Here is a 13,890-nt window from a genome sequence, read left to right on the forward strand (position 1 = left end):
AACGGCAACGGGAGGCCAAAGCGGAAGCTTTGCCGGGCAGCGCGCGGCGTCGCCGGAAACGACGTCACGCCCCGCGCGACCGAGCCTGCCCCTGCAAGATAGGCCTGGGAAGCCCCGTGCGCTTCCTTTTCTCTTCCGCTCTCGCTGACGGCAAGGTGGGTAATCCGTGGGGCTCCGGCCTTTTCCCGGTCGCGGCGTTTAACGCGGGTCTCGCGAGGTGGTCTCTCACTTGCCCGTTTCTTTGTGCTTTTCTCCCCTCCCTCAGGCGCCATGCCGGCTAAGGGACCCCTCCAGAGCGTGCAGGTCTTCGGCAGGAAGGTGAGGCTGGTGGGGCCGAGAGGGTGGTGGTTGGGCCTGGCTCCGTCCCTTGGCGACTCTTGGTTTTGTACAGGGGGATGGAGGGAGCGGGTACCGAACCTTCTCATTCTGCCCCGTGACTCTCGGCTGCTGCGGTGGAGGCGCCGCGTGTCTCCTTTTCCTAGCGCGCCTCGGCTCCCTCGCATAATTCACTGTCCCTTCTTCTCCCGCCGCCCAAAAATAAAGTAACTGCAGCTGCTTGAGTGGAGGGCGAATTGAGTTCAGCTCGCCCTGCTCCTCCCGACGAGTTGTCTTGTTTTCTCATAACTTGGCCGGGTGATGGGAGGTCCTTCTCCACGTGGCTTTTGTAAGCCTCCCCCCCCTTTTTTTTTACTTGGGCGCCAGGCAAACACATTCCCCTCTCTTTGCCTTCTGAAAAGCTTACAGTGTAATTAAAAAAAAATAATGGGGTTTTGTTTTATTGTCTATTTGAATGGGCTGTTTCTGCTTTGGTTTGCTTCGGTTTTCCGTATTAGTTTGCATTATTCTATGTCAACAGTATTCGTTTCCCCTTTCTATATTGTTAACTGCCCTACCCCAGCCTTGGTATATATTAAGGTCACATGCGACATGGAGTACACCCTCGCTTTCTTATAATGGGTCTTTGCCACTCCGTTGCTCCAAAGAAGAGTATTGAATTGGGATGAGGGCCCATCTAGTCCCAACGTCCTGTTCCTGCAATAGCTTGTGCAAATGCTTATTGGAAGCAGGGCATGAATGCAACAGTGCTCTCACCAGCTGTGGTTCCCAGCAATTTTGTGGTGTTGATCTCTGCAGTGTTTTAATGAGAAATGAGGATAGGATTTTATAGATATATGTAAATAGCAGAAGCTACACTGAAGTATGAGCCAGATCTAACAGCTACTGAAAGTGGTTTTAGTAGTAGTGATCTGTATATAGCGGTTGCTTCATAATTATATTCTAGAATGGGAAAGATACAATTAATGCTACTCAACTATATACTGTATGTTAGAATTGTTCTTGTTTTTCCCCCACCTTATTTTAGAAAACTGCTACTGCAGTTGCTCACTGCAAAAGAGGAAATGGCCTCATTAAGGTGAATGGAAGGCCTCTGGAAATGATAGAGCCCAGAACTCTGCAGTACAAAGTAAGTTGCTACTTTCATTTTAGCATCATGAAATGATTGTTGTATAGAGGTACCACCTAGCATACTAGTACTAACTGAACCCACCCCCCAAGTAAATAAAAGTGTCATGCTATGCAAATACCTATTGTGAGGGTGGACTGTGTGAATAAGGCACCTACCACTTCTTCCTAACAGTCATTGCAGTGTGACTGCCCCTTTAACATTTGGGGTAGTGTTATACTTTGGAAATCACTATGGTAAGGGGGTGTCAAGAATCTGAAGGCAAATAGGGCAGTGTTGCGTGTTTCTGTGCCCTTGAATACTACTTAGGTATACCTATTAAAAGACAAGCCTCTTTTCTTTCTTTTTAAGCTGAGGTGGGGAGAGTATGAGGCTTTCTAGTAGTTGTTGGACTCCAACTCGCATCTTCCCCAGCCATCATGGCCAGTGGTTGGGGATTATGGGAACAGTAGCCTCACAGCATCTGGATGGCCACATGTTGGCCGCTCTGATTTAGACCACCAGTACTGTATTTCTGCAGTGCAGTGGAGAAGTAGGACTGAAGTGGGTATCTGGGTAAATAATCAAATCTGGTCAGAGTGGCTGGGGCAACCCAATCAGATGGACAGGGTACAAGTATTTATACATACATTTTATACCACTAAATCAAGATGAAAAAATGGTCTCAAAACAGTGCACATAACAGTGAAAACATAAATAGGCAAATATGAAAGCGACATAACTGGGTCACATGGTAGGGTAAGGTGATGTAAATAAAAATGTTTTAAGCTGATGTCTAAAACTAAACACAGGAAACACTTGTCAGATACACAGATACTACAGTATAGGTGCTAAATACCTCATCTCTTGTGGCTTCCAGACATGTCATAAAGGGGACAGGTTAGCGATTTTTTCTAGCAGATTTCACAGAATGACTAGGAATGTATGGAGAGAAGTGGTGCTTCAGGTAGACTGAACAGTAAAAAAAATAATTTGCATTCTAGGCGGTGATGCAGTCATACACTGAAGTAATTAAAAGCACAATCATTCTTACTGTATCCCTGGGATGCAACCCTGTGCATATTTAACTGGAAGTAAGTCACACCAAGCACAGTGGGACTTTTGAGTTGACATGCATAGGATTGTGCTGTTGGTGATCTGCTCTCCTTTCCTACATACAGTACGTTCAGCCCGATAAACATGTATTGGATGGACATAGAGCAGGCTTACTAATTTTTTTGTAATTGCTACATCAGAACTTGTAGTTGCACTGCTAATTAAAGTGTGCTGAAATCATGGGTGCTTAAATGTTCTTTTTATAACTTTTTATAAATTTTATAACTTCTTTCCCCAGCTGCTTGAACCAGTTCTCCTTTTGGGCAAGGAGCGCTTTGCAGGAGTCGACATCAGAGTCCGTGTGAAGGGTGGAGGTCACGTAGCACAAATATACGGTATGACTTATAAGCAATACTTGTTCATTTGGGCTGAAAAAGAACTGACATTTGTTTACATATATTAGCCGCTTCCTAAAATGCTCATAAGTATTTCAAATCCACCTTCGTACAATTATAGATGTTATAAGAATATTGATAGGTCTAGAGTCCCATCTATTAAATTTGCCAGCTAGTTCTTGTATCGGGTTTTTCCCCCTCTCAAATTTATACATGAGATCCCAGATCAAAAGAGAGCAGGAGTGTGCAGAATAGTATTGCTGTAGATGTGTACAAGTATATGCAATATGTGTGCATAGTCATATTAGCTCAGAGGTACTACCTAAATATCCCCAGTCACCCCATAGTTATGTGCTCTGATCTGCATTTCACCTTGCTAACCAGATTGTATCTAGTGCTAATTGTTGCTTTCTTCTACAGCAATTCGGCAGTCTATTTCCAAAGCGCTGGTGGCTTATTACCAGAAATGTAAGTTTCTCCATTTAACTTTTTTTCTTGTCTCTTACAAATGCATAACTTCAGACCAGCTGTGTAGAGTGACAGTTTGTAGAGTATTATTGGTACTTAATTGTACTGTTCTGAGCCAGATCCAGCATTGCACATAAGTGAATGTTTTGAGGACTAATGCAAGTATTATTTTGTTTTCCCAAGATGTTGATGAAGCTTCCAAGAAGGAGATAAAGGATATCCTTATCCAGTACGATAGGACCCTTTTGGTTGCTGATCCTCGTCGTTGTGAATCCAAGAAGTTTGGTGGACCTGGTGCTCGTGCACGTTACCAGAAGTCTTACCGTTAAAAGAAAACTATGCATTTGTTCAGTCTTTTAAATAAAGATGGAGAAAACTGAATTCTTGTGTTTGTCTGAAAACTTTACACAATTCTCTATATTTGGGTGTTCAAGAAGAAAATTTATAAGTTGGTTGAAGTTAAAGGATATAACTCCTATGTGTAGAACACATTTTTAATTTGCATAGTCCTTCCTGTTGTGAGATCAGGGAATATTAATGGGTCAAGGGACTTAAAGGGATCACAAAAGAAGCAGTGGATGTGATTGCTTCTGGATGTCTCCTCTTTCCTGGCACTTGTCCATTATTTGGTAAGGAGTCTGAGTAGCAAAGTAGAACATTTTAGAAGCACCAAAAAGGTAAATGCAGAAGTTATATCATCACTGTTGCTGCTACTAGTTGTCTTGAGGTGCAATTGCAAGGATGAAAGTCAATACATTAAGAGATTTCTTCTCAGGAAAGTGCGTATAAGACTGCAGTTGTCGAATTAATTCCACAGGATTATACAGGGTGAGTCCTTTAAAAGAGGTCCCGTGGATACAGAGTACACACGTTCCACGGGCCCTCTTTTAAAAGACTCGTCCCTTATATAGGTAACTGATGGAGCAAAGTTATTGGAAACTAGCCTCTACAAATTGTGTTTGACTCTTAGAAGTCCCAGAGCTCTGATTACAGATGGCTGCTGTTGCCCCACACGATAAGCCTGCACACTTGCTTTTTCCCATACAGTTGTGCACCTATAGTTTTTGAGGGAGCACTAGTGTGTATATCACAATGGACATCTCTGAGGAATAAAGCAGTTACTTAAGACAATTCTGGGTTGTTCTTGGCAATAAAGTAGTGATAATTTTCTAAATGTTATCCCAACAGCTCATGTACACTGCATCAAATAGAAATGCCTAGTGCAGATTTTCTAACCACGCATCATTACCATTTTGACCAAGGCCAAGATATACATGCTAGTAAGGCTCTATAGCCTATTATTTTCATAATGTGCCTACTAAATTTATCCTAGAAATTCATCAGGGTTCTTCCTCAGTGTTTGGCATATGCCTGTGAGTTTCATAATAAGGTGCTGGTTTTGATAATGCCAGTGCTGAAAAAAAGATTTGTAATCCTTGTCCTGAGACTTCCAGAAATTTTAAGTGGTAGAGAACTGGCCTAGGGTCTTCAAATATTCCCTGTTTTGTTTGGAGGGCACCACATTGACTTCCTTTGCTCTAATTTCCTTCCATGCACACTAGGTAAAGGTAAAGGGACCCCTGACCATTAGGTCCAGTCGTGGCTGACGGGTTGCGGCGCTCATCTTGCTTTATTGGCAGAGGGAGCCGGCATATAGCTTCTGAGTCATGTGACCAGCATGACTAGGCCACTTCTGGCGAACTAGAGCAGCACACGGAAATGCTGTTTACCTTCCCACCGGAGCGGTACCTATTTATCTACTTGAACTTTGACGTGCTTTCAAACTGCAAGTTTGGCAAGAGCAGGGATCAAGCAACGGGAGCTCACCCCGTCACGGGGATTCGAACCGCCAACCTTCTGATCGGCAAGTCCTAGGCTCTGTGGTTTTACCCACAGCGCCACCCGTGTCCCCTTCCATGCACACTAAGGTAAAGGGACCCCTGACCATTAGGTCCAGTCGTGGCCGACTCCGGGGTTGCGGCGCTCATCTCGCTTTATTGGCCGAGGGAGCCGGCATATAGCTTCTAGGTCATGTGGCCAGCATGACTAAGCCGCTTCTGGCAAACCAGAGCAGTGCACGGAAACGCCATTTACCTTCCCGCCAGAGTGGTACCTATTTATCTACTTGCACTATGACGTGCTTTTGAACTGCTAGGTTGGCAGGAGCAGGGACCGAGCAACGGGAGCTCACCCCGTGGCGGGGATTCGAACCGCCAACCTTCTGATCGGCAAGTCCTAGGCTCTGTGGTTTAACCCACAGTGCCACCCGCGTCCCTTTCCATGCACACTACCATTCTGTTAATAGGTTCTCACAAGAGCCAACTGGATCAGGCCAAAGGCACTTCTAGGCCAATACTCAGTGGCCAACCAGATGGCCACGGGAAGCATGAAAGCAGGACCTGAGTGCAACACTACTTTCTGTACTTGTGATTCCCAACAACAGATTTCAAAGCACGCTACTCAGAGACAAAAAATGAAATTCAAATCTCTCATTCCTCTCTTTTGTAGAGGATGTTCTGTTTGTCAATATCTAATAGAGACAGAGATGTGCTGCTTTCCATTAATAGAATATTTTAGAATGTTACAGGATTTGCTGGGAGCTGTTCATTATTGACAACCAGATTTTGTTCTCTTATGGGTAACCTAATTTTTAAAAATTGAGGTTTGTATTGATCGTAATATAAATAAATCAGAGATGGTGCACCCTCCCAATGTTGGTGGTGATGGCCGAAACAATAAGTCAGTATGCTACTAGAACAAGCAGTAACAAGTGAGAGATGGAAGGAAAAAATGTTTTTCAATTGTTCAAAATGACTAGTAAATCCAGCTTGTATTTTGCAGGCATATATTCATTCCTGGCTGTCACTGATAATCTTGTATCCTCAGTTCTGAAAAGGAAATCGCACAATCTTTTGCATCTAATTAGAAGCAAATCCTATTGAGTTAATGGGGCTTTCTCTTAGGTAAACGGACATAGGACTGCAGCATCCCTTTTGTGCTGTTGCCTTGTTACTAAGTTCATATGGTATCTAGTAAAGGTAAAGGGACCCCTGACCATTAGGTCCAGTCGTGGCCGACTCTGGGGTTGCGGCGCTCATCTCGCTTTATTGGCCGAGGGAGCCGGCGTACAGCTTCCGGGTCATGTGGCCAGCATGACTAAGCCACTTCTGGCGAACCAGAGCAGCGCACGGAAATGCCATTTTATTTCCTGCTTGCACTTTGACGTGCTTTCAAACTGATAGGTTGGCAGGAGCAGGGACCAAGCAGCGGGAGCTCACCCCGTGGCGGGGATTCAAACCACCAACCTTCTGATCGTCAAGTCCTAGGCTCTGTGGTTTAACCCACAGCGCCACCCGCGTCCCATAGTATTTAGTAGGCATTCCTTATTTGGTTTGGGACCAATTTCAAGCAGGATTGCTGTGGCCCCAGCCTGACTTGGGCTCTGAAGTGTGGGCCTTGCAGGCAGCAAGTGGTGGGGTGGGGAGAGATGATGTGGGTGAAACTTCCTGCAACAGTCTTACTCTTCCTCGTAACCTGATTGCTCCCCTGCTTTTGACAAGTCCAGATCACTCGGAGTGGACTTTCACCAGTCTGGAAGAATCCCAGTTGAATCCAACTCATTTCAGGATTTGTCCATATGGGTGTCACAGCCCTGGTAGCTAGGACTGCAAACACAATTAATTCCTTGTTCTCTGTGAGCATTAATGTTGATGAACCCGTAGGGGAGAGGCATGAAGCAGAAGGTGTTGTGGTGGTTATACTGTACTTTGGTATTTTCACTGGGCTTTATTGTCTGCAAAAGCACTACATAGTATTACACAACCACGGCATTATCTCAACTGAACACTTACTTGCTACGCAAAATGCGGAGGGCCACAATGGCTTTGTGTAAATCCACAGCAACAATAAGCTTATAAGCTTTTAAATAATATTAGCATCAACATGTTACATTTAGCTCCCTCTAATAACCAAGCATACTTTTTTGACCGTGTGGAAGGATTTGCATGATGCAATCAAGAAGAGCCAGAGGGGGATTACAGCTGGAAATACTAAATGTTATTGAGGCTGTGGTTGCTGTTTTCACACCCCTTCAGGTAAAGAACTTGCCCATGTTCTCTTCTGAAATAGTTGCTAAATACAGGGAGTCGGGTAATATAACCTTGTCCTTGTCAGATCATTTTGCTTGTTTATTTGTACACTTGCAAAGCTTGCGTTTTACCAAAATGGCCCCCAGTTGAATTACAAAAAATATTGCCATGAAAACAAGTACAGTGTATTAAAATAAGTAAAACCACGAGACCAATCATTATTAGAATAAAAGAACAGCAGTGAGGAGGGAAAAGAAAACTCCATCAAAGGCTTGGGCAAAGAAATGTGTCTTGATCAGTTGTCAAAAAGCATACCGTGATGGTGAAAGTTGCACAACCTGGGGTCTGACACGTCAGCTTGGAGGGGCCAATGCACTTTTGGACCTCACAATGTTTTTTGAGAGGGGGCCAGGCCCCCTCAATGTTCAGAGGGTATTTGGCTCTGCCCCCTGCCTCCTCGCAACATCACAGGAGTGATGTAAGGAGATCATCTCAGGCCCCCTCAATCATCTTGAGAAGATGGCGCCTCTGCCTGGGGTCCACCACAAGCAAGGTCCTTTTATGTTTTCATTGAACCAGGAAGGGTGGCAGACCTACCAGCAGGGCCTCCCTTAGGTTAACATCCAAACATGTTGATGTGGGGGGGGGATATGCTCCTGTTGTTGCATGGCATTCTGACAAGATTCTAACACCAGGGACTAGTGTTCCCCTAGCCCCATCAATTGAATGGAACACATTCCTTTGCATCTCTTATGAGAGTTGTTGAACTATTCTGATCAAGAGACGGTTGTTCTGTCACTTGATACGGTTCCATATCTGACGTCTTTGAGAGCCCTACACACATCAGAATGGCGTCGCTTATTTGTGTAGACTAGGCACGATGTAAGAGAGAGGATTGCGGTCACGTTTCATAAATTCAGGTTAAACCCATTACAAATGGATTCTTGCTCGATGCAAATTGACATCATTGCTATTGAAACAAATGTGCTTCAAAGACGAACGTTTCTGCATGTTTGAACTCTTTAAGTTGTGGTAAGATGAAGATGGGAGAGGGGGAGGAACTCTTGGTCAGTGAAGGCTTCAAAGCAGACAGATGCAAAATGATCTCTCAAAGTAATGTGGCACAGAAAGATTCTTTCTGTGTCACTGTCCCCAAGCGTTATAAAGGGTTGATTCAGTCCAAAAGAGGAGTAGGAGCGTCAGGTCTCGTGTAACTAATACTGACTCAGGTAAGGAGCTACCATGCATTACTAATGAGAGAACCCCAGCCAAAGCGCATGCTGCGTTTCCAAAGCTCTAAAAAAGTGAGTGTGGCAAGAAAGCTCCGTTTTGCTTCCCCCTCCCCCCCTTTTTATTTCAGTTTACCAAATTTACAAAAGATCTGCGAAGGACGTTAACTTTTAAGATGCCATCATAGTTAAGGGCACCAGTCTGGACACTTTCCATCTTAAGAAGTTACCTTGAAATGAACATTGTGAGAAAAGTCAATTTCATGATACCGTGGGACATATTTTGGGTTCATTTTCTGCTGTTTTCCTTGGAAGGTAAGTTTTGTTCGTTTGCTTGGTGTGTTTTTTTACTACAAATAATTGATAAAAGCTCTAAGAAATAAAATACAGTTGGTTGCTCCCCCCCTTCTTGTAAAAGAATAAAAACCTATTTCTGTTACTGAATAAGGTGTATTCTTTATCTCAGGTATATTGAAAACAAAAGCAACTTTGATGCGGTTAAAAAAGTTGTGGTCTAAATTGAGGGATTTTGGTTTAAAACAGCTAACAATGCAATGCTGTGCGTGTTAACTTGGAAGCCAATCCAACTGTATTCAGCGGGGTTTGTTTCCAATAAAGTGTGAATAGAATTGGATGACAAATTTATTTTCCCTTCCAAGTAACTTACAGTTTTCTTCTGGAGTTCTGCTGTTCCTTCAGAGTGTTGAAATGGTAAAAAAACAAACAAAAAAAACCTGATGAAGTATTTCTTAGCTGGCTTTTTATCTCACATGCTAATAACAGAAGTTCTGGAGAGTCTGGGGAATTGTTTGAGATATTATGGCTTTATGGCAAAACTTAAAATGCATAAATAACAGTTTGTCATGCAATAGATACGGATTGAAACAGATGGCTCTGTGTGTTATCTAAAAAGGGTGCTAAAGAGTCCATTTTGCCAAGTCAGGACTCTCATATTTAATGACAGTGAACCTGATCCTGGAAGGATTGCATAGGAATCACTGCAGAACTTCCACTTGAGCTTTATATTTCATATGCCTGTCATCCAAAGCGTACCTACTTGTATGTAATTCACGCTGTGACTTATCTCTCAGTAAACACAGTTTAGATTGTGCTGTGCATGCAGTTTTCTTCATGTGTCGAAAGCCGCAAATTCTGAGTTCCCAAACGCTTCAGTGTTTTAAAATAACAGGCTTCTGCCACTCATAAAAAGTCTATATTCTACCTTTGTCTGGATGTATCTTAACTGAAAATCCTGTTAATCATTTCTGAAAGAGTACAACTCATCCTTGTTTTTAAAACTGAACTCAGATTCATCATAATCTTCTGAGCTCAGTCTAGAGCAGATACAAGGAGGAAGAGTGAGAGTCTTTCTGCCTTTTTTATCTAACAGGATCCCTCTGTGAATTGTCTCTTCTGAAAAGAGCTCCAAGGTGAGTCTGCATTCATCATTTGCAGGATATAATACTCCATTCAATCAGAGTGTATAGCATGACTCTGATGCATCGAAAGTATATGAAATAAAAAGTATAATTAAGCAAGTATGTATTAAACTTTCCCCCCCTATGGTGACATTACTGATTTTCAGAGCATTAGCAGGCAAATTGTCACCCAAAGGCATTTTGTTGGTAATGAAATATGCCTGTTTTGTAACTGCAGTAATTGAATGTAAGGCAAGCTTGGGGAAAAAGTGCTTTTGATTGTGTTACATGGTGCTTAGAACGGAAAAGAAATATTTGAAAATGTTTATCTGAACTACCAATTATAATACTCTACTTTCATGGGTGTGGTGGAAGTATAAAGTCAACATATATCAATTATTTCACTTTAGTTAGCATTCTCTTTGAGTAGAAAGATACACTATTTTGTAGATTTAAACACAATACCCCCCCCCCAATGTAGCGCCTAATCTCTTGTCAAATTATTTGCATGCAGCAATGTAGGACACATTACCCTCAATTAAATGGGATGCTCTTAAATAAGGAAGGGCATCCAGAAGATGAAGCGCCTAGTAAGAATAATTTACCTGATAACTGCTTATGTTCTTGAAAGCAGAGGTAGTTATTTTGGTTCTTAAAACTATCCTTAGAGTCCATTAATTTTAATTTCTGTGTGTTGCTGTTGCCAAAGGTGATAGCCCAGACAGTAGTAGCTAAATTATATTTAAATTATATTTAACAATTGAACTGGCACTGCTTTGGTGGCAATTTCAGTTGCAAGTCAGGGAAGATAAACAAGTGAGGTGTAATTATAATGGGTTATTCAGAATGAAGGTGGGGGAAAAGAAAAGAAAAAATAACCTGACCTTGAAAAGCACTTGAGTGTGTCACCATTTGCTCCCCTACAATATTCCATAAAACAGACTGAGATCTTGGTATCACATCATTTCAATTACCAGTTTCATAAAAAAGCAAAGTGGGGAAGAACACCTCTTGCTCAAGGGAGAGCACCCTCAACAGATACCTGAATCAATTACCTGGCTGACTGGATAGGTGCTCTACCTCACTGCATCCTCAAGCAGAGGCTAGATAACCATTTTAGCTTTGCTGAAGTCTTCCTGCATGAAGCAAGAGTTTGGACTGGAAGGCCTATGGAGCACCCTTCAACTTTCACTGACTTATTCAATTGGCAGCATATTTCTTTGTTAAAAACTGCCCGTAGGACCACTGACCTAAATCTATGCGTACTCAGCAGTTTGGATTGCGGAATTTAGTGCAGCTCTTGTTTTACTTTGAAAGGCAAATAAAAAAAGGGGTGTTCCTCTTGTATTTTGTCATCCGAGAGAAGGAAAAGAGAGGACGAATGTTGAACATGAACTTTAAAAAGGGGAAAATAAAAGAAGAATTAACTCAAGAAAGGTGTCTTTGATAAAATGAGAGAAATCAAAGAGAAACACCTCTCTCCTGGGAGCCTGCCGATTCAGGTTGCTTCGAGACCTTTGATTATACAAGATTCTTTTTGTTTTCTTCCAGGATTGAATTTAATGCAATTCGTCAGAAAAGAGATCTCTTAGCAGCTGAGGTAGGTTATACCTCAAAGGGAGAAAAGAAAAACCCACACACTCTCACCCATCAGCCTACAAGGGGAGCTTGCTAGCCCTACAATGAAGCCTTTGTGCAGCAGAATGGAAATGGTAATAGCAAGGCAGGGATGAGGAGGAGTTGCTTTTCCATACCTGTTTTCCTGCAATTCTCAAAATGCAAACCTACATTCAGCCATTCATTCATTCATTCTTTGCAAATCGCTTCTTGAATTAACCACCCCAACAAACCAAGTGACGCACATCAAGCAGGATAGGGGGTGTATTTCACTGTTATCTCTTTTGTGAGAGCAAACAAAGAGACTGGGAATTTTGCTAGTGCTTGGCAAAAGGCAAGATCACGAAACAGTAGATGAGCTGTTTTTCAGACGGTGCTGTTATTGTGACAGCTTCTGCTCCGCTCTACAATAGGTTCCCAGGACAGAGTTGCTTACTTGTGAAAAGTGCTCTCCCTGCTTCAGTGCCTCACTACATTGGAGATCTCTGCAGATTAGTTTTCTAATGTACCAGTTTCAATGTCGGTTTTAATGTACAGCAGGGTTGGGGAGCCTCTGGCCTGGGACCAAATGCAGCCCTCCAGGTTTCAGTACCTGGTCCTTGGAACTCTTCCCAGGCCACACCCCTTGGTGCCCCTGCATTAGACCCCAAAATGGTTTCACCCAGCTGCTCTGGATGGAGGGTAGAGAGGTGTGTCTGTGTGCATTGAAACCAGCCTACTGCACTAAGATAAATTTTATATTAATTGCTGTACCCACTTTTGCCTCTAACCCTGTCCACCAGTGCAATGTGGCCGTGGGAAGGTTGCCCAGAAGGGAAAATGTTCCCCTGGCAGAAAATATTCCCCATCCCTAATGCACAGTTCTTTTAGATGGGACTGGAGTAGAGAACTGGGTTTTTGGGTCAGCTCTGAACCAATACCTGTTGAACAAGGAGGCCTTTCAGGTCCCAGCACTGAGAGTCCAGACCTTACACTTGGGAGACATTCATGCCAGTTCTGAGATCCTCCTTCAGACTTGCCTTAAGATGCTCATTAAGCTGCTTTGCTGTCTTAATTTGCTGCTGGGTTCGCTGCTACATGTTAGTTTCAACCAAATGTCTTTGCTGTTCCAAGGCCTCCGTCCTTGCTCCAAGATGCTATTTTGACTATTGGGATGCCTTCATTTGCTGTTTCGATACATACCACTGAGCCTCTTGGGCTTGCCGATCAGAAAGTGGGTGGTTTGGATCCCCACAGCAGGGTGAGCTCCTGTTGCTCTGTCCCAGCTTCTGCTGACCTAGCAGTTCAAAAGCACGCCAGTGCAAGTAGATGAATAGGTACTGCTGCGACGGGAAGGTAACTGGCATTTCCATGTGCTCTGGTTTCCATCACGCTGTTCCGTTGTGCCAGAAGTGGTTTAGTGATGCTGGCCACATGACCTGGAAAGCTGTCTGTGGACAAACGCTGGCTCCCTCGGCCTGAAAGCGAGATGAGTGCCGCAGCCTTTGACTGGACCTAACCATCCAGGGGTCATTTACCATTATTATTATTATTATTAGAGTTAAGAATGTTTCTGCAGCTTCCTCTGTTTTAGTTCAGTCATATCAAGTTAGTTTCTCTCAAATAAAAGGTCATCTCACCGCTAATGGCATTGTTATGTGCTTCCATTTTCCTGAGCAGTGGGATGTCCCAGGACCAGTGCTATTAACCTAAATTTGCCGAAAGAGTTTCTTCCATTCAAAACACCCTAAAGAAACATCTACAGTTTTAACATTAACTCCCGGTGAGGAAACGCCTACCACAATTAACAAGCAAATTCTCTAAGAAAGGAAGGTTGTCCCATCATGGTAGCAGCTTTATGTGCAAAGAACCAACCCATATGATCAAAAAAGTAAGGGAAGAATTGCACAATGTCCATAATCTATATGTGCATATCACCTGCTTCACATGTGTACTGGTGTACACCTCCTGCTTCGCTAGAAATACAACTTTCCCACCTTTGGTGAATGTGTTAACGGCAGTCTGGTGGCTTTTAAGAAACATCAGTGGTAGAAACAAATGACACAATATGGCAGTACATTTAAACTGTACATTTCAGATATGGAATGCAGTTAAAATTGTAATGTATGACTTATATGAATTGTAAGTAGTGCCCACGTCTGTTAGCTTGCTGTTTGTGCAAGTGTTTGAGTTATC

General features: G+C 43.0%; 2 protein-coding genes across 2 annotated transcripts in view; both read left to right on the top strand.

Annotated features, from left to right (window-relative positions):
- Positions 1–30: 30 nt before the first annotated feature.
- Positions 31–3,744, top strand: RPS16 (ribosomal protein S16). Its single transcript, XM_083573381.1, has 6 exons — positions 31–155; positions 266–318; positions 1,364–1,465; positions 2,799–2,895; positions 3,316–3,363; positions 3,547–3,744. Exons 2-6 carry the CDS (start codon positions 271–273, stop codon positions 3,690–3,692), a joined length of 441 nt encoding a protein of 146 aa, XP_083429507.1. The 5' UTR covers positions 31–155; positions 266–270; the 3' UTR covers positions 3,693–3,744.
- Positions 3,745–8,910: 5,166 nt separating this feature from the next.
- Positions 8,911–13,890, top strand: part of OTOGL (otogelin like) — an 81,526-nt gene continuing 76,546 nt past the window's right edge. The window contains exons 1-3 of the mRNA XM_083574817.1: positions 8,911–8,995; positions 10,071–10,110; positions 11,650–11,698. Of these exons, the coding sequence (XP_083430943.1) occupies positions 8,917–8,995; positions 10,071–10,110; positions 11,650–11,698 (168 nt within the window). The 5' untranslated portion in view covers positions 8,911–8,916. The remainder of the gene's footprint in view (positions 8,996–10,070; positions 10,111–11,649; positions 11,699–13,890) is intronic.

The sequence above is a fragment of the Podarcis filfolensis genome (assembly GCF_964270895.1).
Source record: "Podarcis filfolensis genome assembly, chromosome: 10".
NCBI classification, from domain to species: Eukaryota; Metazoa; Chordata; class Lepidosauria; order Squamata; family Lacertidae; genus Podarcis; species Podarcis filfolensis.